Source organism: Mirounga leonina, unplaced genomic scaffold (genome assembly GCF_011800145.1).
Source record: "Mirounga leonina isolate KUSES-001 unplaced genomic scaffold, KU_Mleo_1.0 Mir_114, whole genome shotgun sequence".
NCBI classification, from domain to species: domain Eukaryota; kingdom Metazoa; phylum Chordata; class Mammalia; order Carnivora; family Phocidae; genus Mirounga; species Mirounga leonina.
In genome coordinates, this window is record NW_023270265.1 from 28,311,287 (window position 1) to 28,334,910 (window position 23,624).

Consider the following 23,624-nt stretch of genomic DNA (forward strand, 5'->3'; position numbering starts at 1 on the left):
GGTTCACTCTCTGGAGAGAGGGAATGGGAGGGATATTTATTGCCCACTCCTTAAGACTTGGCCTGAACAACATAATATGTGTAAAGTGCTTGAAGATGCTTGGAAGCAAGGCAGAGAATAATCTTCATCATAAAAGGTGTTGAGAATTTTTCATATTTGAACTTTATCCACTGCATTCTCTCCGGTTGCTTTTTCTGTTCTTCATGAGTCTGGAGCAACCCACGTTGCCGGTGAACTTCACTCTTGCGAAGTAGTTCTAAGTGAATGCAGAGTGCCGTTTAGATGGTCTTTCATGCCCAGTAATAATGGCTCACAGAGTAACATTGATATTAAGAGCTCAGAGAAGTTAAGTAACTTACCCAAGGTTGCACAGTTAATTAATAAGCCCAGTATAAGAGCTGTGCTTTAGACCCAGATCTGCCTGCCTCTTAACCGTGTCTTCCTCACAGGTCTCTGGGAGTCCTCCAGGTAATCCATGATTAGGCTCCTTGTATAGGGAAGGCTGGAAGAGCACCAGGCAGCATTTGCACACTGCTATTCTTTGCTATCTCTTTGAATGAGAGGAGACAGATTTCAGGAGCCCTTGTGTTGACTCAAGGCCGCTGTGGGAGGGGATGGGAAGTGGGTAGGCTAATAAAGACTTAGGGTTGAAGGAGACATTGGAGAGCATCTTTAACTCCTCCTAGAGCCCCTGTGTCCATGTCCTGGTCCTCCAGAATGAAGACCAAACCCAAGAGAGCCAGGGCCAAACCCTAGGCTCCGGGATTTTCCTTTCCTACCAGCAGGTTTCTGGAGGAACTTACCTTGGGACTCCCCATCTCACGTACCCTCCTGCTCCTCCATTTCTTCCTTGCTAAAGGTGCAGGAGCCCATTTCTTGTCTTCCTTAACCACCCACCCGCTCTCCTTCCTCCTGTGGCAGAGAACGACAGTTTCCATCACCAAGACCATCCCAGGCAGCCTGCAAACTCTGTCGGGGGGCAGGGGAAGGAGAACAGGGGTCAAGATCTACTGGGTAGAAAGTGTTTGAGGAACACTGGATTAAATGATGCTTCTAGAGTTCGGCTCTCCCTAGGAAGGTGGAGGCAGAGCAGGAAAAAAGAGCGGGGTCCTGTTTAGACCAGGCTTCCTGTGTCGGGGGATAGAAAAGCCAAGAGAAAAGCCGACACCAGTAGGTCATGAGGATACCACTTGTTTAGATTTCAAATGCGTTCCGTTCCATGCCACACTTAGGACCAGTTGGCTGCCTTGTGTTCAGAGCCTGGACCTCATCTGGCGAATTTTCCCGAGGCAGAACTGTCACTGGATTCTTTCATGTGTTGGAGTTGTAGGCAGCACAGCCCCTTTTAGAAACTATGTGGACACTTTGAACTGTGGTCTTGCGAGCCAGTGCCAGAAGAATGGCATTTTGGGGCCTGGTAAACTTGGGAGAAACTTTTTGATGTCCTTATGAAAGCAGCATTTTGTTTTGAAGTCAGGGAGGGTGTGTTCTAGCAAAAGAAGTGAGCCCAGATCTGCCTTCTCGTGCACCAGGCCTCCGAGGAGACCTCCGACTGGACACCCCCCACCCCCCCGCCTCCATTGTGCTTACGGTGGACGTGGGAAGAGGCAGAGGTGGGAAGAACTCTGTTGGTGATGTTGTGAAACCCTCACTGTCAGAGCTTTCCAATGCCTTTCCCATGTTTCCTTCTTCTCAAACCCCTTTACACAAGGCCATAAGGCTCTTAAAGACCAGGAAATGCCTGAGCCTCTGGTGGCAGAGACCTGCACTGAGCCCGGGATCTGGTCTTTAGCTGTGCCCTGTCCCTGTGACGTCAGGCACCTGAACGGTCTCTACCCAGCCTTAGCCCTGTGGCCGGTTGCCGGAGTGCCTTGTTTATACCCTTGGCCAAGTAGACAGTGTAGTGTAGAGCAAGGCCAGGAGAGGAGGAACTGACCGTGTGACTTAAGTTTCCACTGGCAGGCATCCGCCCGGATGTATGCTGTGGGCAGGGTCAGCCTGAGTAGCAGCAAATACAATACTGTGGTTTTAGTTTCTCTGCTGAGCAGGGTTTTTTTGTTTTTGGATTTTTTTTTTTTCCTTCTTAACCCCGAGCTTCTTGAGGATGGGGACAATGTCTTATTCATCTTTGTATCCCACATACCCAACACAGTGCTTGGCACAAAGACAGTGTGTCCAGTAAATGGATGTGTTACTTGTTTAGAATAAACGTTGAAAGCCACATGGAGCACCTGAGACTTAGAGGTCTCAGCATATGTGTGGTGGGGTCCACAGTACATGTGGGGCTGAAGTTCAGGTTGGCTGGTGGGGGTCTTTCATATCTTAAATGTGAAATGTCAAAAAACCGTCTTCACTCCATCCCCATCCACCAGGGCTCTGAATAGAATTTGGCACACTTCGGGGTTGTTACTCAGCAGTGCCCTTTCTGGAACTTGTCCCTGACAAGGCACAGTGTGAATCCTAGGTCCAGTCAAGATCATTAAGAGATCATTTGATAAGCAAAAAATTATCTAGCACATTGAAACTGGATGAGGTCAGCTGGGCAGGTAACCCCTTTTCTTTTTTTAAAAAAAAATTTTTTTTTTTTTATTTGCGAGAGAGAGAATGAGAGAGAGCATGAGAGGGAGGAAGGTCAGAGGGAGAAGCAGACTCCCTGCTGAGCAGGGAGCCTGATGTGGGACTCGATCCCGGGACTCCAGGACCATGACCTGAGCCGAAGGCAGTTGCTTAACCAACTGAGCCACTCAGGCGCCCGGTAACCCCTTTTCTTAAGAGTGAAGAATTTTAGTGGCAAGTTAACTTGGCCCTCTTTGGAATCACCCTGTAATTAACCTTGAGCAGTGTGTGTTTTGAAGGACAGAATGACTGGACTCAGTGCTGATCCTAGAATATGTACTGCATTAATTGGTTCCAGGAACTTTCACAGAAAAGCCGGTTTTATTTAAAAAGTACTGCTAATTACACGAGAACCATCATCTTTTTACCAGCTGAGTGTAACACTGGAACATGAAGTGTTTCTGCTTGGACATAAAGAAAGTGGGGCATCCGTTTCCTTTCTGAGGAAAACTTCGCTCTTTACCAGTCGGCTTTGTGTGCCGAATCCTCTTCCCCCTTTCATAAACCTTTGTTTTTTTCTTCAGTCTGCTGCTGTTGTGGGTTCTAATTTTTTTTTTCTTCACGGAATGAACATTGATCTAGACCGTCTTGGTGGAGGATGGGCAGACAACCAGGAAGAAGGGGATGAGAAGAAAAGTGGCATTTAAAAGCTGTAATTTCAGGGCGCCTGGGTGGCTCAGTTGGTTAAGCGACTGCCTTCGGCTCAGGTCATGATCCTGGAGTCCCTGGATCGAGTCCCGCATCGCGCTCCCTGCTCGGCAGGGAGTCTGCTTCTCCCTCTGCCCCTCCCCCCTCTCTACCCTTCTCCCTCTGCCCCTCTCTCTCTCAAATAAATAAATAAAATCTTTAAAAGCTGTAATTTCATATGCTAAATTTTTTTTTTCTTTTTTAGGATAAGGAAACCTGTGTGGGTACCAACAATCAAAGCTACATCTGTGACACAGGACACTGCTGTGGACAGTCTCAGTGCTGCAACTACTACTATGAACTCTGGTGTAAGTCCTTGCCCTCCGGGGGGTCGCTGGCACCCCAGGGTCCTCCTGGTTACTGTCTCCGCCCGTTGGGAAGCAGTGGGCTGGGCACCTTTTCTCATTCTCCCGGGGGCAGTGTTGTGAGTAGAATCTGTTGCTGGGTTCCAGAAGCACTCCTCTGTAGAGGAGGAGTGGTCTGGTGCTCTTCAGGCACCAAGGGCTGACGACTAGAGAATAAGGTCTGAGCCTTCTGAAGAGGCCGTGGTTACCAGGTCTGCTGAGGAAGCTCCCACCTGGGCTTCTCTCTGATGCCCCCTCTAGTATGTGCTGAGCAGTGACAACTCACATCCTTCCGTGACCCGCCGGACACCCAGGCCTTGCTGTCTTTGCAAAGAGAGGTTACAGCAGCCACGCCGCTGTGAATGCCAGGCTAGGCTTTGTGGAGAGCTGTAATGCCATTTTCTTGTGAAAACCTTAACGGCTTCCAGAATTCCCCACAGAGCATCAAGGAGCTGCCTCTGTGTCTGGTCCCTGTCAAAGGGATCGCCTTCCCTTAGGCCCCTGCTCGTGGAGCCCTCCCAGAGCGAGGGAGTCTAGAGGTTTAGCCCCCCCTGTTTCTTTCCCAGTTCTCAAGCTGAAATGTCTGGAGGCTTGCTTCTCTGGTCCATCTCCCCTGTTAACTCTCAGCTAATTGCTGCGTGGAAACAGTCCTCATCTCGCCACTGGTTTGGTTGAGGCCATGAACTTGTACCTTCAGACTTGCACAAGGGTGGTGACATTGGCACAATCTTCAGGGACCTAGCCAGGTTCAAGGGTTGCACTTCAGTCTTCTCGAAGCTCTGATGAGACACTACAGGATGCTGCTGGACAAAGAACGGGAGGACAGGAGAGTCCTTAGGGCAGAGAGTCCCCAGGTGACCAGCAGCACGCTGGTTCACAACTGTCTGTAGAGAGGAGAAATGGTAGCCTGTTTCCCCAGATAGTTCTAAGCCCCCATCACTCCCTCCATTTGGAAACAAACTGGGCTGGTTTGTCAAAGCAGGCCTTTCCTGCCCCCGTCACCCTTGTCCTTTCTCCCCTTCTCTGATCTCCCCACTCCCCCCGCATTGGTGATGTGGTCAGAAGGCAGCTAGAAGGGCTATTGTTTGGTACTGAAAGGAAATTAGACTCCTGGCTGGGCAGTCTCTCCCTCTAAATGTAAATGTATCTTATAGCCAGTGGGAGTGGTTCCTCCAAACAGGACCTCTCCTCTTATTCTTCCCTTTCGAGGACTGAGGACTGGCTCGTCTGCTGTTCTGAGGAATCCCAGGGGCAGCCAAGTGCATAGTCCCTTCGTAAGGAGAGGACGGGGCTTGGGGTGTCTGCACCAGTCCTCTGTGAATATAAGCAATAGCAAAGGCGGACCCAGGATTGTTGCTATTTTAGAAGGGATGGGGTGGAGGGACTTACTAGAGAACACAAAGTGCCAAGCAGGTGAACAGACCGTGTTTAAATGTTTTAAAATGCAGATAACAACAGGGCTCCAATTCTCCCTCCCACCCCTTGTTAATACAAAAGTTGAAGCTGGGCTGCCAAAAAGCCACAGAGCTGCGGTTGGTTTTTCCGGGGCCCGGCCCAGGCGGCATCAGTTGTGGAGAGACTTGGGGTTGCGGATGGTCTCGTCTCAGATTGACAGAGCCTCCTGGGCTTTTGGCAGAGCAGGCCCAGTAGCCACCAGAATTGGGTCACTGTCGCCGGGGCGGGGGGTAGGGGGTGGGGCAGCGGGGACAGGGAGACCCAGATGGCAGGGAGGTGGCCTGGGAACCAGGCACTTCACCCCAAGGGCTTAAAGAAAGCCAGAGGAGTTGCTGCTGAGTGGCTGATTATCTCTCCAGTTATGGTCAGTGACCAGAGTCTGGATGGGAAGAAAAGACTCACCATCCTATGAGTTGCCCCATGCTTTCCAAGTTCTGGAGGGATGGAGATTGTCAAAGCAAAACTGTCCTCACTGGTGCCCAGAAATGGCTTCTTGGTCAGGAGGTGCCCAGCGAGTGTTCCACCCCCCTCAGAATTCTTGCGTTTTCCTCCTTATCAGGGTCCTGGCCTCCGCCTGATGTGTGGATAGAAGGGAAGATGAGTGTTGGGATGAGCCCCTTCAGTTCTTAATCAAAACTGCATTTTTGGTCACTTTGAATCCTGTTCCCTCTAATTGTCTCTAAACTTTGCCTGACATGTGAAAATAATGGGCTTTGTGCTATTCTTTTTGCCTCTTTCCTTTGGAAGGAAAGAAGTTTCAGCCAGAAAATTCTTGGCAGAGTTTCTGTCAGACAGAGTACCTCTTTAACCATAGTTGCCTACGGAGAAGGCCTCAGGGGAAAAAAGCAAAAAATGCCATTTCCACCAACCTGTTCATGTCTATGGAGCTGAGTCTTCCTGTGGGCTGAAGACTGTTTCTCTCTCTCTCTCACAAACACACACACACACACACACCCCACTTACAGACTCCTTTTCTCCATGTCTTTTCAGTCATAACTGATGCAGTAGTCATCACGGGGCCTGCGTCAGATGAGAAGCAAAGGTCCTGTTTTACTACTAAGGCTGTCAGAGCTGGTCATCATCATTACTATTATCCCATGCGTTTTCATGGCCCTTGTACTTTAATTCATTATTCAGTCATTTATTCATTCAGTAAACCTTTAATCCAGTGGTTCTCAAAATTTGGCAAGCCTCCGAATTTCTGGAGGGCTTATTAAAACATGGATCTCTGAACCCTACTCCCAGTTTTTTATTCAATAGGTCTGAGGTCGACCTGAGAATTTGCAGTTGTGACAAACTCCTACTTGAGGCTGAGACTCTTCTGGGTTAGTAACCGTAGGGAGACATAATCCTTGCCGTCAACAGGGAATCTCCTAGCAGAGAGAGGAGATAAGACAAGATGCCCCACTGGTGAGACAAAGTAGAGAGTGGAATGTATGTGCCAGAACTTTGGCTAGGCAGGGTTCAGACAGGCTACATGGAAGAGGTGGCATTTGAAGTGGGCCCTAAAGGGTGGATAGGATTTAAACACAGGAAGAAGGGTGAAATGGTTTCTCAGGCAGGCGAATGCCATAGGCCAGGGCCCCATGGGAAAGGACAGAGTATGCGTGACGTTGTTGACCTTTCCCCAGGGGCTGTGGGGCGTGTCTGGGAAGGAATTGGAGATGAGGGTGCTAATGTGCTTGGAACTCTGCTACATGCGAGACACCGAGGAAGATCTTCATGCACATAGTCTCCTTTCTCCCCAAGAACAAACCTGCGAGGTATATATATCACCCCCATGTGTCAGGACCTGGGGTGTGAAGGAACTGTTCAGCTGGATGCAGCTGACTGGTAGGGTCAGTATGCCTCACTCCAAAGCAACCCCCTCCAGAACTCTGTGTGCCGGACTGGAGGGGTGATGGGCCCCGGTTGTGGAGGGTCTCTTGTGCATGTTTAATTTCCATCTGAGGATGCCCTTCATGGAACAGGCAGAGCAAAGAAGAAAACCAAAATCGAGAGAGGCTACCAATATGCTCAAGGCCAAAGATCCTGAACATGGATCTCCCGATTGTCATCCCAGGACTCTTTCCACTCACCATGCTACATTGTCCAGGGAGAGGTCGGAGCTGGGAATTTCTGCTCCTGAGATAATTTGAGGGACCTTCACTCGGGCATCAGTTTTCCCTTGTTTGGGCTTTAGTTGGGGAGAAGGGAGTGTTTCTGGGCAGTGGAATTCCCCAGAGGTGACATGAAACAGACTATGACCAAATTCATTTAAGACTGCCCAGCTTGTTTCTCACCTCTTTTTCTTTTTAGTTTATCTTAAGATGTCCATTGTTGAACTGCTCATAATGGAAGCCCGGAGTATTTGCCACCCTTAGCAGAGTAGAGAGTGGAAGCTGGGGCCTTCTTCTAAGCCGAGATTGGACCCCTGCTCCTAGAGGTCCAGGCTTCTGGACAAAGACAGGTTGATTAGTAGCACTCGGGCTGGTTTTCCAATGAATTTAGCCAAGAACAGAACCTAGAAACAGACTTTGGACTTGTTCCTCACCCTTGCTTTTTTATGGAGTACTTTTGGGGGGAATTAAAAGAGAAATGGAAAGAAAACCCTTCCCATCTGTTGTCACACCTGTAACAACGATGGTAATAACAATCTAGAGAACTTATTATATGCCAGGCCTGGTTCTGAGTATTAACTCGTTTAGTCCTCACAATGACTAGTAAGGTAGGTCATTATTCTCCCCGTTTTACAGATGAGGGCAAAATGACCAAGATCACAAAGCTAGGCAGTGGTTTTGTGAGCTGTGATTTAAACCCAGGTCACTGCCTCTTCTCTTTGGTAACTACAGTCGTGCTTCTACGAAACTTGTCCAGTCTTTGAGATGAACTTGTAAGCCTTCCGAGGTCTTCTTTGCCCAAATTCAGGCCTTTTCCATAGTGGCTATGGTAGGAGCTCCTGCTGAGAGCTACAAGTGGCCAGGGAGGTCACCCGCCATCCTGTGGGGTAGAAGGAGAGCTAATTTACAGTGTGCTTTGGCTTCCTAATGAGGAATTTCCTGCCCATTTGGGGAGTGGTATTTTCCCAAGTTTATAGTGAGCTCGGGGCACATGACTCAGTTCCTACATTGGACTGTGATTGTTTTTCAAAACATGTTTTCTGTTTTGCTTAGCATGACAAATGCTCCCCACCATGAGGTCACAGTTTTCAAAGTTGTCATTGGGGAATGTAATCTCTGGGTAGGTGTGTGTTTGGGGAGGAGGGCATGCTTTTGTGTGTCTCTTTCATTAGGTTTTTCTTTTTTAAACTTAGTTCCTTGTTGGTGAGATCTAATGAAAAGATCAAAAGTTTGTACAACTCCATAGGGACTAGTCTGGATATTCTTCCTTTTAAACTTGGTGGGACATTACTTTGACTAAAATGGCTCCCAAGAGAGTCCATTTTGTGAGGGCCAGACAGGAATGCCTTCTGCCTTCTCACATTAACTCCATCAAGTGGGACCCGCTCATTAAGGGTCTTTTCTGGGCCTGTGCTAACACTCCATCTTGCCACTAGACCCATTCTGCTTCCAAGTTAGTTTTCCGTCAGTTTTGATCCACACAAATAATCTTTTGTCATACTGTATTAGAAATGAAGAAATTACGGACACCTGGGTGGCTCAGTGGGTTAAGTGTCTGCCTTCGGCTCAGGTCATCACCTCAGGGTCCTGGGATCAAGTCCCACATCAGGCTCCTTGCTCAGCGGCACTCTTTCTCTCTGACAAATGAATAGAATCTTAAAAAAAAAAAAAAAGAAAAAAGAAAAAAGAAATGAAGAAATTAGGGGCACCTGACTGGCTCAGTTGGAGGAGCATGTGACCCTTGATTGAAGGGTCATGAGTTTGAGCCCCAGTTTGGGTGTAGAGGTTAGATTATATAAATAAATAAATGAAAACTTTAGGGCGCCTGGGTGGCTCAGTTGCTTAAGCGACTGCCTTCGGCTCAGGTCATGATCCTGGAATCCCTGGATCGAGTCCCACATCGGGCTCCCTGCTCGGCAGGGAGTCTGCTTCTCCCTCTGACCCCCCCCCTGTGTTCTCTCTCATTCTCTCTCTCTCAAATAAATAAATAAAATCTTAAAAAAAAAAAAAGAAAACTTAAAAAGAAATGAAGAAATTAGAACTCAGTTTGAGACCTAGATAAATATAACATCATACAACTGGTACATAGTAGGGAGAGTTTTTCTACCCATAGTACTACGTTAAAAGAAGTAGGGTGGTGGAATTTTGATGAACATGTGAGTTGTTTGGTGCTCTCTTAGATATGACTAAGGCAGTTTTGGCAAGGGTGTGTGTTCCAATTGATTCATTTCTTCCCCCAGTCTCCTTCTGCCCTGCCTAGTTTTTCCTTTAAAATTAAAAAAAAAAAAAAAAGCTCTTTTTCTATTATACTTCCAGTTCAGTGGATCACAGCCTTTTTTTCTGGATCAAGGATTCCTTTAAGAATCTGATGGACGCTTCAATCCTTTTCCCCAGAAAAGCCTATAAAGATGCTGCGTCAGTCAGGATAGGCTATAGGTCATGCTTAGTAACAAAAAAGTCCAACCTAGTGGCCTACAGCAACATGTTTACTTCTCACACTATGTCCATCGCAGGTTGGTTGGGGGCTTGGTTCCCACTTCTTCATCCTGAGGCCAGACTTATTCTGAAGTCACTGTCTGGAATGTTACTGTCATGGCAGGAGGAGGACTAAAGGAAGGAAGGTCTTACATATAACAAGAGATGTCCTGACCTCTAAGTGACAGAATTCACTTCCAGCACTTGTTCATTAGTTAGAACCAGTCCCCAAGCCTTGCCCAATCATAAGGGGGCCATGAAGTTCCAGAAATATGTGGCCAACATGAAAACCAGTACCTGAGATTTTTCTTATTAAAAGCGTATGTTAAAAAAATAAAGTCCTGCCTGGCTGTCTCAGTCGGGAGAGCAATGGGACTCTTGATCCCTGGGTTGTGAGTTTCAGCCCCACGTTGGGGGTAGAGTTTACTTAAAAACAAGAAAAACAAACAAACAACAACAACAACACATTAAAAAAAGAAAAGAAAATCATGTTATAAAATAAGAAATATTGCCCCTAGATCATTCATACTGCAGCATAAAGGTTAAAAGTTGGTTTACCTTTAGGTAAGAAACTACTGACAAAATGACTTGGGAGGTGAAAACTAGTCGAGTCAGATGCAATTATCTCATGCGAGAATGTGCTTTTAGAATTAGAACACAACACAGAAGTACAAAGGATTGTGAGATTATGCTGGGCAAGTGAGAGAAAGGCAGTAATGTGGAAGAGTGGCTAGTCCAGAACCGCTTAGACAGGACTCTCAAATACGTCTGGAGCCGGGCCCCTGAGCAGAATGCAGTGTGCTTATCTGTGCTGCCTGCCTCGCCAACACAGCCCCCCGCCCCCCAGGAGGCTGGCACTGAGGATTTTACGGGACAGCATCAGGGAGCCACTTCGCTCCCAGAGCTCCTTTCTGGCCTCATACCACTTCTGAAGGCTCCTGTGACAGTATTTATCTGGTCTTCAGTCAGCCAGCAGCCGTAGGGGAGAAATGTAAGTGGAATTAAGCAAACGTCCGCAGTGAATCTGGGAAGGACCACAGGGAGACTTCTGACTTCAACTTATGTGTAGGTTCTTTGGGCAGATCTTATTATTTATTTTTTTCAAGATACTATTAAGTCGCCTCCGCACCCTCCGTGGGTCTCAAACCCACAACCCTGAGATCTAGCGTCTGCCAGGGCATAAAGGGACGAAATCCTCAGCCCACTGTCCTCCGCCTCTTCTCATGTTGCCAGGCCTCAGCAGAAGGTTCCACTGCACACTGACATGGGCTGAAAGCCGTCAGGAGCCATCCAGTGGTGTTGCCAGCCCCCGAGGGCCAGGCGGCTGTCCTGTCATCCCATCTCACTCTGGAGAGGTGGCTTTGTGGGGAGATGCAGCAGGGTCACCCCTGGGGAACAGAAAGAGCCATTGCCTGAGGCCACACCCTAAATGTCAGTACGATCTTTTAGAATATTATATCCTGGCACGAATAGAAAACAAAAATCAGAGGTTTATTCATATTGGGTCTGTGTGGGGGAAAGGTGGTTTTGTTTTTTTAGGTAGGTTTTACACCCAGTGTGGGGCTTGAAGTCATAGCCCCAAGATCAAGAGTCCCATGCTCTACCGACCGAGCCAGCCAGGCGCCCTGGGGCTTTTTTTTTTTTTTTTTTTTTAAACTATCTTAGGGCGCCTGGGTGGCTCAGTTGGTTAAGCGACTGCCTTCGGCTCAGGTCATGATCCTGGAGTCCCTGGATCGAGTCCCGCATCGGGCTCCCTGCTTGGCAGGGAGTCTGCTTCTCCCTCTGACCCTCCCCCCTCTCATGTGCTCTCTCTCATTCTCTCTCAAATAAATAAATAAAATCTTAAAAAAAAAATATCTTAACTCATTCTGACAAGAGACACGTGGAAATACTTAGATTCTAAACACAAATTTATAATTGCCAAGTAGGTAATAAAAAATACATGTAGCATTGGTAATGGAAAAAAATTGAAGTTATTCAGGAATAGAGAACAAATGAACAATCATCTTTTCTCACTTAATAACAACTCACTTTAAAATTATTCCTCAGATAAGTTTTTCATTGAGAAAAAAGTATTCTTTTTTTTTAAAGCAAAATTGCTCATTGATTTAAAAAAAACTGTAAAGGATTTTCTGCTTACAACTGAAGATTGGAGAGGGGGTCTTCTATTGGGGTTTGTCAAGATTCTCTGAGTATGATCCAAGAACATAGTGGGAAATGAGAAGAATAATCTGCCTGGAGAAGAGAGGGCTATAGGCCTTCTCCCCTGTTCCCTTACCTACCCCTCTCTGGAGCAAGAAGGAAGAAGGGGAGGCTGCTAATGGCCCTGAGTCTAATGAAATCACAGGCCAAAGGGAGGTGGCAGTGTTATTTGCAACTGTAGGAGATGGAATTGTACCAGATTATATCAAGAGCAGACGAAGTCATTTACACTCTCTAGAGAAGAGATGGACCTGAGGCAATTAGAATTTTTCCCCCTGTAACTTTAGTGACTCTTGTATTATACCAGTGTACATGATAGAGAAGAGCCCATGATCTTTTTGGTGAACATGATAGAGAAGAGCCCATGATCTTTTTGGTGATATCAAGAGAACCCTAAGAATTCCCTTATCAGGCGGCCCCTCTGCGGCCCCTTGCATTTGCTGATCTGCTGGGATTTTGAGGGGCCCTTTGCTTTTGGTGAGCAGCCTGGTGTAGCAGCAGGAAGTGAGGCTGGGAACCAGCTTTAAGGCCTTGAGCAGGGCTTGGGGGTGGGGGTGGGAGATGGGTAACAAGAAAGCTGGAAGCATTTTTCTCAGAGATCCCTTAAGAGAGGATGAGGACGCTGTCCTAAAAGGTGAGCATATTTAATGCCCGTCACACCCGAAACCTAGCACCAGTGGTGCTGGAGAGGGGCCTCCTGCCCTCCCCATCCCATCTTTCACTCTGGCACAAACACTGACAGAAACTGAACACGGGTTCCAAATGTGAATTCACCAGGTGAGGCCTGGGAGTGCTGGCTTCGACCAGGTGGGCACTGCCTGGGGACCCCCTGTTGGGACGGCTGCCCCTCTAGCTGGTGTTCACCGTGCATGTGTGCCTCTCTGCCTTGCCTCCCTGGCCGCAGGGTTCTGGCTGGTGTGGACCATCATCATCATCCTGAGCTGCTGCTGTGTGTGCCACCACCGCCGAGCCAAGCATCGCCTTCAGGCCCAGCAGCGGCAGCATGAGATCAACCTGATCGCCTACCGAGAAGCCCACAATTACTCAGCGCTGCCATTTTATTTCAGTACGTACACCCCAAGCCACCAAACCCCACCCTGGGGAGCCCAGGACCCAGACTGGGGGCCCCTGGGGGCCCCCTTGCCCAGCATAGTGCAGAATCCCACAGGTATGGGGATAAGCGGGCACTCACCTTTAGCAGAGAGGAGCAGGTGCTGTGGATGCAGCGCCCTAGAGCCCCTGGGCCATTCCAGACCCACGCTGACTGGGTTCTGACCGGGTGTCTGATCCTTTAGCAGATGATTTTCTTAAGGCAGGTAGTCAGAGGGTGTGTGATGTGCGTGAATCAGGATTTAGATGGCTGTGGCCTGAAATCCTCCCATTTTGCTTAGTGCCCTGTGATACCCTTGAGCAAAGGCTGCCACGAATGGGGCACGTGGGAGGGCACGTCGGGGGGTAACACTGGGACGTTCTGAGAACCAAGAAACTTCACTGGAGGACATTCACCTGACTTCCTTGGGGGTTCCTTACCCATGACCCTCAAAGGGTCCCTGGAGGCCCAGCTTGTCCAAAGCCATTCTACAGTGTGTTCTACAGAATAAAGTGCTCACAGGTCTGGAATTCCCCATCTAGAAGGGTTAAGTGTTTAGCACAGTGCCTGGCATATAGTAAGTGCTCAATAAATGCTAGCAGTTATTGTTAAAACCAGACCATCTCTGCCTTGAGACATTCAGCACATTCAAAATCCAACTTACCTGGCACGTTGATAATAAGCCTCGGTCGGCAGGCCCCTCACCCTTCGCTGGTAACCCACCTGCTCCTGATCTGAGTCAGGAGGAGGTTCAGTTTGTCTTTCTAGACCACCTCCGGCCCCTCAGATTTCTAACCTCCCAGGAAAAGGCCCTTTTCATGGCCCATACATCTGGAAGGGTGGGAGGGTGGCAAGAAAAACGCGGTCAGGAAGTCTTAAATTAGGGTCCCTGACCCTGAGGCCTATGGGACGCAGACGGAGGACACAGTCTGAGCAAGAAACATGAGACTAGGGGGCATGTGGAAACAGATACGCTCTGGGCAGAAATGATCTCTTGGCCATCCCCCACATTTGCCTAACCCTCTGCCTTAACTCCAGACCGGCAGGAGTCCTGCCTGTGAAGCAGGTTCAGGGGCTCTCAGATTTCAAGAAGCCAGATTAGGTCACTCCGTCTGTCCCTCTTTTCCTCTGCAAAATTGCCGCGCCCCTCCGCCCTGCCCACAATCAAGAGCTGTAGCCGGCCCTCGGTAGGTATGCTGGGGGTGGGAAGAGGCATATGTTGAGTGCGAGCTTTGCAGTCTGTCCTAGAACAGTTGCCAGTGCGGTAATTTCTCCTCCCTGCCTCCCCGTTTTAGGGTTTTTGCCAAACTATTTACTACCTCCTTATGAGGAAGTGGTGAACCGACCTCCGACTCCTCCCCCACCGTACAGTGCCTTCCAGCTACAACAGCAGCTGCCTGCACAGTGTGGCCCCCCAGGCGGCAGCCCCCCAGGCGCCGGTCCCACCAGGGGCCCCCAGGGGGCACAGAGCAGTCCCTTGTCTGGGCCCAGCAGAAGCAGCACGCGACCCCCGAGCATCGCCGACCCTGAGCCCCCCGACGTGCCCACCAGCCCAGCAGCCACCAAAGCCCCTGGAATGGAGCCCAGTGGCTCTGTGGCCGGCCTGGGGGAGCTGGCCCCTGGGGCCTTCCTGGACAAAGATTCCGACTGTAAGGAGGAGCTGCTGAGAGATTACGGCTCCGAGCAGGGCAGCGCCCTCCCCGATAGCAAAGACAAGACGCCTGGCAGACATCGCCGCTTCACGGGTGACTCGGGCATTGAGGTGTGTGTGTGCAACCGGGGCCACCATGACGACGACCTCAAAGAGTTCAACACGCTCATTGACGACGCTCTGGATGGGCCCCTGGACTTCTGTGACAGCTGCCATGTGCGGCCCCCCGGTGACGAGGAGGAAGGCCTCTGCCAGCCCTCTGAGGAGCGGGCCCGAGAGCCCGGGCACCCGCCCCCGCCGCGGCCCCCCGCGTGCCTGCTGCTGAACACCATCAACGAGCAGGACTCCCCGAACTCGCAGAGCGGCGGCTCCCCCAGCTAGAGCGGGCCCGGCCCGCGCCTCAGAACTTGGCAAAGCAACCAGGGCAGGGGAGCACCATGAGAGAAGCATTAAGTGACTTTCAGAGGAAGCGGTATAGCCGCTTCATTCTTCGCCCCCTCCCCGCCGGCCTGCGTTTTCCTGCACCTCCAGGTACAGCTTGGGGAGTGGAGGCCTCTCCGCCCACGGGAGCACAGTGTCTCGGAGGGCCGACACGTTGGCTCGTTCTGTGACTCATTCCTCATTACCCGGCCCTGTCCCCTTCTTCTCTTTTCAAGTCATATCTCACTGCCTGCTCGGGTCAGAGAGATGTGTGTTTCAGAAGCCCCCAAGGAGGGGGCTGAGACTGTGCCCTGAGGTGACCCTTGGTGGTGGAGTGGATTTGTGCTCTGGTGTTTGTTTAAGAGAACTTTGCTGTGTCTCAGTCCGGGAGAGGTGGCAGGTCTCAGCCCTGGGAGAAGAAGGAAGCCCGCAGAGGCCCAGGGATTGTCAGCCCCTGCTGCCAAGGTCTGCAGAGCCAGAACTGGGCTAGTCCTGGGGGAGGATGAGATCGGACAGGCAGTTATAAGGTTGGTAGGAGGCTTACTGCTCCCTCAGATTCCAGGTGATGAGGTCGATGTACCACTGTGCATCCCTGAGGGGCCCTTCCCAGCAGGTTCTGGCTGGCCACAGCCTGGTTCAGTATGGAACATTATGTCACCTTCTTTTTGGTTTTTCTTTAAACAAAAAACAACAGCAGCAACAGCAAAAGCAAGCTGAAAACAAGAACTTGACCAGCGGGCAGGCAAGAATTCTGTTCTGGAAAAGGGAAGTTTGTGCCTCTATCCCAAGTTGACCTTCAAAGAGCCTGGCTACCGTTGAGCCGGGAGGAGATGTTTTGTGTGCAGGCTTGGGAGGGGGCTAGCTCTGGAACTTCTGTGGGAGCGCAGCAGAGCCTAAGCCATGGGGCTGCATCTGGTGCAGCTTGCTGCATCTCTGCCCTTCGGGCTGACCCTATAGGTGACCAGGGTCCTCCCCCACCCAACACACAGTCTGCAGGCCTCCGTGCCTCACTGTTCCCGTAGGAACAAGGGAGGCTGCGGGTCCTAAGAAAGGGCAGCCCCATAGCCTGGCTTTTACACAGTATTTTCTCTTGATTCTGAATGAGTTCTTCTGTTGTGTTGTTTTTGTTTTTATTTTTAAACTGACCACTTGGAAAAAATGGCTTGGTTATCTGTGGCTTTCATGCCCTTCCCCTGCCTCTCCACAGCCCCCTTTTTGAGTGGGGTGACTAATTTTTGTAGCCTCCCTAAAGAGCCTGAGTGGCCCAGGTAGGAGGGTGAAGGCAGTGGTCTGGAAGGACCGCAGGATCCTTATTACTGTAGTTTGGCTTCAGATAACCAGTTGAGCTTTGACAGGAATAACCTGATGGAGAAAGCAAACAGCTAAAACTCACATTCCCTGTCCAGTGCTGTTCATATGAAGAGTTTGGTTCTTTTCCCACTCTTGAACGATGATATTCACATTAGTCATTGACGTTACAGTAAGAAAGGAAAAAAAAAAAAATATATATATATATATATGTATGTACAAAAATAGACAAATCCAAGGCTGTGAGGTGAACGAGTGTCTGCGTTCGGAGTCCACAAAACCAAAATCCATGTTGAACAAAGTGAAGTCTGTGTACAATGACTTTTTGGATAACCTGTGTGTGTCTGTGTGTCGTGTGTGAGCCCCCAGCCCTGTTTTCCTGTGAATATACTTTGAATGGCAGCCATTGTGCTCGTCAACCACACATTTGGAGCAGATATGGCCCCGCTCAAGGTAATTTATTTTACACATTTACTGTTTACTGAACAAATGTCTGACTGCGTACCCGGGTGTATCCAGCAGCATTGTCGATGGCAGCCCCACCCCCAACCCCTACCCCCCACCCCCACGTCTGCCAGAGATAACTGTGCTCGGAGTGGAGGCTCTCCTCTACCCAGCCCTGCAATTTGCACATTGCTCCGTGGGCACTCGGAGGCCTGTGTTCTGTTCCCTGTAAGTGGAAACGTGCTCTGAACCTGTCTGCCTCCCTGGGCTCCTCCTGGCCCTCGGTATCAGCCCCCAGGGGGTGTTCAAAACCACTCGGCACAGAAGGCGAAGGTGGAACTTCAGACAGAAGCTTGATTGGATCTTCAGTGACACGCTTGGACTAGCTGTGGCCTGGACGTTGGCCCTGCCCACCACGGCCAGGAGAGTTTGGCAGACACCGCAGTGCCATAGGGCTCGCCTCGCTCTGCCAGGGTCCAGTGCATGCACGCAAGCCCGTGTGCGGCCACAGCAGGCGGGAGTGCGTCAGCAGCCCTCAGATGCCTTTTCTTCCACCTTCTTAAAAAAAATAGAAGTAAAGCAAATAAATAAATAAAATCCCAAACAACTCACTGAAGTCTCAAAGGAGATGAAGTTTTACCAAAATGAATCCTGCTTCAGTTAACTGATCAAATGGATGAATTCTGGCCCTGTCAAGTTTCCTTCCCCGGCTGGAGTGGGGCACGGGCCCGCGCGTCAACTGTTGGGCTCACTGCAGCGACCTGCCCTCCAGGCATGAGAAGAAGCGAGGCCGCAGCTAGAGCCGGGCTTGATTCCAGCGGTCACGCAGTCTGGCCCCTGCCAGCCGGGCTCCCCTGCCAGTAGAGAGATGGAAATAGGGAGTTGAAGGACTCGATAGGAGGCCAGGGAGATCCGACTTGCCTCTGGTTTTCCAGGTGAACAGAGAAGGAAAGGGTTGGTCTGGCCGAGGGTTTGGTGCTACAGTCGGGAGATTTGCAAATGCTAACACATTCCTGTGTGAGGCACATCACCATTTGTCAGTTATTGTGAATACGTGTATTTTAAGCAATAAGATTCAGCTGGTCAGACTCTTCTGGGCAGCCTCGGTGACGCATTTCCTGTGCTGTGATTGTTCTGAAGACAGAGTGGCTCTATCCACTGTGAGAAGCCCAAATAAAAACAATCCCCAAAACGCGACTCTTCTTTTTTCTTGCAGCACCTTGTTCTTTTCTCCCCCCTCCTCCCTCAGACTTCAGGGGTCGTACCCCCAAGGTGGCTAACTGCAAACACTTCTCCCTCCTCCACACAGGCTTCGAGAAGGCACCCAGCAGTCGAGGGCAGGCCCCTGGCCTGAGCGGAGACCACAGGGCCAAGGGCGAGGTGGGTGATGCTCCTGCTGAGGCCACACATTGTCCTGAGTTTTCCCCAAACCCTCTCTCTGCTGAGGGTGTATTTCTGATGTTTGGAATGCTTTGTAAAATCCCACACAGGTTAAAATTGGACGCAAAAAAGCAGAAGCAAGTTCTGTTAGACACCTGGAAGCTAAAATGGCATTTGAAAGAAAGCAAGCACTCCGTGAGATCATTAATTTTTATTTAAAACAAAAAAAATGTGGTTTTTTTTTTGAGAGGGAGTGAGCGAAAGAGCATAAGTCAGGGGAAGAGGCAGGGAGAAAAACAGACTCCCTTGAGCAGGGAGCCCGATGTGGGACTCGATCCCAGGGTCCTGGGATCATGACCGGAGCCGAAGGCAGATGCTTAACTGACTGAGCCACCCAGGCACCCTCGTGAGATCTTTTAATGAGATGATAGAGGGGTGCCTGGCTGGCTCAGTCCACAGAGCATGGGACTCTTGATCTCAGGTTTGTGAGTTCGAGCCCCGCGTTGGCTGTAGAGATTACTTAAAAATAAAAATCTTTTTAAGATTTTATTTGAGAGAATGAGCGGGATAGAGCACAAGCTGGGGGGTGGGGTGCAGTGGAGAGGCAGAGGGAGAAGCAGACTCCCTGATGCGGGGCTCAATCCCAGGACCCTGGGACCATGACCTGAGCCACCCAGGTGCCCCAAAAAGAATAATAATCTTTAGGGGGGAAAATGATAGAAATGTGGAAGGCCCTGGAATTTGATACACATGTATTATTGAGTCTCCCACTTTGTGCCCAGCACTGTGCTGGGTGCTGAGGAGAATGTGAAAGAAGTAGAGAAGACAAGGTCCCGTCCTCTGGAAATTAAGTTACAGGCAGAAGACAAAAACAACCATATGAAATAATTAACAAGAGGAGGTAGATTGAGATGAAGTGAATGGTACAGATTCAGGGAACGAGGGACCTGAGAACGGGTGTGCTAACCTCTGCCATTTTGGGCCAGTCATTCTTTCCTAAGACTGTCCTTTTAGCCCTGCTTAAGACTGTCCTCTTAGAACTTTGAGTCAGCTGTAAATCCCTGCTCTAAGGGAAGGGACAGCCTTCGACCTCTGCCAAGGAAGGGGAACACCACCACCCAGCCCAGCTTCTCCTTGGGTGGCCTGCAGGTGGGCAAAGCAATATGATGTACCTCTTGGAACCCTCCCAGCAGGCATTCCTGCCTCCCCCAGTGGACCGCTCACTAATGGGCCCCCAGGGGATGCTGACAGCATTGCCTTCCCTAGTCCCTGACTTTACCCAGCAGTCCAAACTATTATTACCTAAGAGCCCGATGTAAGCCAGACAGGCTCCTGCCCCCCATCTTTGACCTTGGGCCAGAGCAATTCTGGCCCCTCAGTGACTCTAGTGGGATGGTTGCTGCCTAGTTCCTTCTAAACTGTTGAGCTCCTCCAAGTAAGCCCAGGAGAGCCATGTTAACATCTAGAGACAGATCTGTTCTAAAACCACGGGGAGGGGCGCCTGAGTGGCTCGGCGGTTAAGCATCTGCCTTTGGCTCAGGTCAGAATCCCAGGGTCCTGCTTCTCCCTCTCCCTCTGCTGCTCCCCCTGCTCATTCTCTCTCTCTGTCAAATAAAATCTTTAAAATAAAACCACGGGGAAGGACTGCGGAGTCGGTCATTCGTGCCTTCAGTCATCTAATGTCTGAATGGCACAAACAAACCAGTACATTTCTTGCCAGCTGCGTGCTGATGGCTGCGCAGTGTCCCCTTGGTGCCCAGGTCTGTGGAGAAGACCTCACTGCACCCCGCACTGCACCCCAGGTTCCTGGGTCACTGAGTTCTTCCTTTTCTATTGCCCTGGGTGACCAAGTTCAGGTGGAGACAATACCAATGCTCTGAAGCACAAAACAGGATAGTTTTGATGAACAAAAATTTCAAGAAACTCCCTATTCTCCAGTTTCCTCTGTTTTCAGCCGGGTGGTGGGGGGAAGCAGGGTTTGACTCAGAAGGAGTGGGGAGCAGGTTTGGCCAACTGTTGGCCAAACCTGCTGGAAACTTGCATCTGCCTGAACCTACTGGGAAGGGCAGTGGGTCCTGGGAGGCGTTTGGGATCTGGGTTCCCGGCCTGGGGGCGTGTGACTGGCCTTACTCAAGCTGAGCATTTATCAAGCACCTACCATGTACTAGGCATTGGGAATGCAAATATGCCTTAGACCAGGCTCCTCTTTAGAAGAGCTAATGGTCCGGAGGGGAAGAAAGGCATGAAAACCATTTTAGTAGCATGGTACCATGAAGCATGTGTGCACAGAATACGGTGGAAGAGAACGACCTGGGGGCATAGGGTAGCCTGCCTGGAGCAGGGACCTCTAAGCTGAGCTTGTCAGGCGAAGAAAGGTATAAAGGGAATTATAGGTAAGTTCTGGGTAAATCTGTTTTGCAGATTATTGAGTGCTCACTATGTGCCAGGTGCTGAAAAGCCCACAAAAGCACGGGAGCCCGAAATGTCTAAAGCTGCTAGCAATTTAATCTCTGTAGATATTGCATTCTGGGAAGTGACAGGAGATGAATCTGGAGTGGTAAGCTGGTAATAAAAATATTTTAATTTGTCTTTATCGTTCTATTTATTGACTGCACGTTATTGGGTCGTGTGTAAGCATCTTACCAACATTTTTTTTCATTTTAGCCTCAAAACAGCCATCTGAGGTATGGACTGCTTTGTTAAAGGGGTTGAAGCATTCAGAGAAGTTGACTAACTTGTCCAAGATCACACAGCTCATAAGTGGTAGAGCCAGGATTTGAACCCCGAACACTGAAGACTCGGTGCTCACAAGCCATGTGAAGAACTTTTGATTTCTTTTCAAAGGTGAGAGAGAACCAGAGGAAGGTAATAAGCAGGCAAGTAGCGTAGTGAAAGGTGAGCCAGACAGTTTCCTCAGGAGCTTCTTTGTCCCCCTTGCGTGTTCCCCCTTGCGTCGTCAGAAGCCTTCAGAGGCCCCCCACACTGAGCCAGGCACCCCTGCCTGAGCCCCTCAGCTCTGAAATAGCCTCACCCCTGGGATAGGTGGTGCAGATCAATGCTAACTTCCTCAGGGAGGGTGAGTCCCCCAGGAAACATTGTACAATTCTCAGAAGTTAGAGCTTCCAGGTGGCTTGGAGGGGAGAAGAGGATTTGGTTTGATCTGAAGTTTCTCCTCACTCTAAGCCCGTTCCCCACCAGTGTAACCTTCCATTTTGCATGTCTTCTTACCAAGAAGTCTCAGGAAACCCAATCCCGCTGGAAAATGTTACAAAACTCCCTCCGTGTTGGAACTGTGAGAAGTTTGTCTCTGGGCTCTCCACCCATGTCCCAGCTGCCAGCATGCCCCAGCTGGGAAAGGAGGGAGGGGCAGCCGGCGGGATCATCAGGGGCTACTCGGCCGGTTCCCGGAGGTCCCGTCCTTCAGATAGACCTGTCTGAACAACACTTGCTTCTTCGTCCTTAGAGAAGGACTTATGTGGATCTGGCTGTAGGCAATGGCAGCAAAGCCAGTATTTATCAAGGCACTCAATGCATTATGTAGGTCCCTATCTGACCTTCAGCAACATTGTGAGGTTGGCGGTACTGTTTCTAGGCACACCTCAGCCGCCCATATTGCAGTTGAGCAAACTGAAGTTTAAGAAGGTCGAGTAAGTTGCCCGTGGTCACTGGGTCTGTAAATGACAACACGGGGACAATTTGCCGGCACAGCCTGACCTCTTATCTTCTGTAGCTCCCCTGCTCACCTGGCCCTTTCTGCTTTTCCGCCTCCCCCAAGCCTCAGATAATGGGCAGCACAGGTGGTAAGTTAAAGTTACACCCCTGTACAAATGAGAAAACAGGTTCAAGAAGCTAGCAATGGGCCTAAGATCCAGGGCCTGGAACCTAGGGGGTGGGGGGCCAGGGGCCTAGAACCTGGATCCTCCTCATCCAGTCCTCCCAGACTCTCTCGCCTCTGTGATTAGATTCCTGTCCTCCAGAGATGGGTGTTGAAACCCAGGAGTGTGACTGGAGAAAGAGTTCCCCATTTGCTTCAGGTTTTATGGCCACCAGAGGCGCCAGAACAGTTACTCACTCTCATCCACCCCCACTTCACACCTAGGGTGCCAGAGAAGGGGTCCCTCCCCCCAGGATGGGGACTCTGGGGAGCTGCCCTTCTGAAGGACAAGGACAGCCCATTTCTCCTGGGAGGGCCAGCTGTTTTGGTTCACAAAAGCTGATTATTAAATTTTCAGGAATTTGGGGGCACCTGGTTGGCCCAGTCGGTAGAGCATGTGACTCTTGAACTCCGGGCCGTGAGTTCAAGCCCCACCTTGGGTGTGGAACCTACTTAAAATAAAATAAATAAATAAGTACTTACCTAAATGTTCAGGAATTTTATGAGCTGTCTATTAAATAACCATTAAAAAAAGTGAACTATATAAGCCCACAATTGAATACATTATAATAGAAACAAAGGCAATAAATACTCAAAACTAATCATTTCCTAATTGTTTTACGATGTTACTATTATCTGTGCCCTTGAGGTTATTTACATCTTTGTATGGTGGGAATAATGGTATTATTAGTAATGGTATTATATAGTAATGCTATTTATTATATAACATAACGGTAAATAGCATATAATGCTACCGAGCATCTCTTCCCAACTCTGTATTCAGTGACATCACGTGGGTGGCCTGCGATTGCTCATAGTGGGGACTGTTTACATCATGGCAATTGGCAAACACTACGAATCATGGCTCTTCCCCAGCAGTACCAGAAAACTGGTTGTTTAGTGTTTACTTACCATCATATCACTGGCTAAGGGCATTCTGAGGCTCAAAATGTGACTGTGGGGTCTTGGCAAACACCTTCCAGCTTTGTCAAAAATCTGGGCTTCCTTCTGCATTAGGAGATAGTCTATTTATCACTGGACCAATTAGCCAAGGGGTTTAGAGCATTGGATTCAGTCCTTTTGTGTGTCTAACCTACTTGCCAGGTGCTGTTGAGCAAGATAAGTAACACGAGAAGATTCAGTCTTGAATTCCAGAGACATAGGGGTGGGCAGTGCGTTTGGGGGACACTGCACCCATTTTGAGCCCAGGCAGATGCTCAGGTGCACGTGGGGTTCAGTACCAAGGAACAGAAGCTAAGTGCTAAAAGAGTACAAGCACAGTGGTCTAGGGGTCGTGAGATATGCCCTAGAATATGGCTTGCACTCTGAGACTCAGGATGGGAGGAGTTAGGTCAGTGGGAACAGGCCTTCCAGGCAGGGGAAGGGCGGTTTGGGCAGGAGTCGGGGTTCATGAGGTCATTTTCTGAAAGGACATTCAGCTTTGTACTCTCCCAGGCCAGACACCCCAGAGCCCTTCTGCACGGACACTGGATGGGTGAGAAAGCATGTCTGGCTCCTCTTCCTGCATCATTGAAATCTTGGGTTTTAGTCCCAGCCCTGATGCTCAGGAGCTGTGTGA

General features: G+C 49.7%; 1 protein-coding gene across 2 annotated transcripts in view; it reads left to right on the top strand.

Annotated features, from left to right (window-relative positions):
• WBP1L (WW domain binding protein 1 like) overlaps positions 1 to 17,988 on the top strand; it is a 58,264-nt gene extending 40,276 nt beyond the window's left edge. For both annotated transcript variants that reach the window (XM_035028184.1, XM_035028191.1), the window contains exons 2-4: positions 3,509 to 3,611; positions 12,783 to 12,944; positions 14,264 to 17,988. In XM_035028184.1, coding sequence (XP_034884075.1) covers positions 3,509 to 3,611; positions 12,783 to 12,944; positions 14,264 to 15,000 — 1,002 coding nt within the window. In that variant the 3' untranslated portion in view covers positions 15,001 to 17,988. The remainder of the gene's footprint in view (positions 1 to 3,508; positions 3,612 to 12,782; positions 12,945 to 14,263) is intronic.
• Positions 17,989 to 23,624: the final 5,636 nt, after the last annotated feature.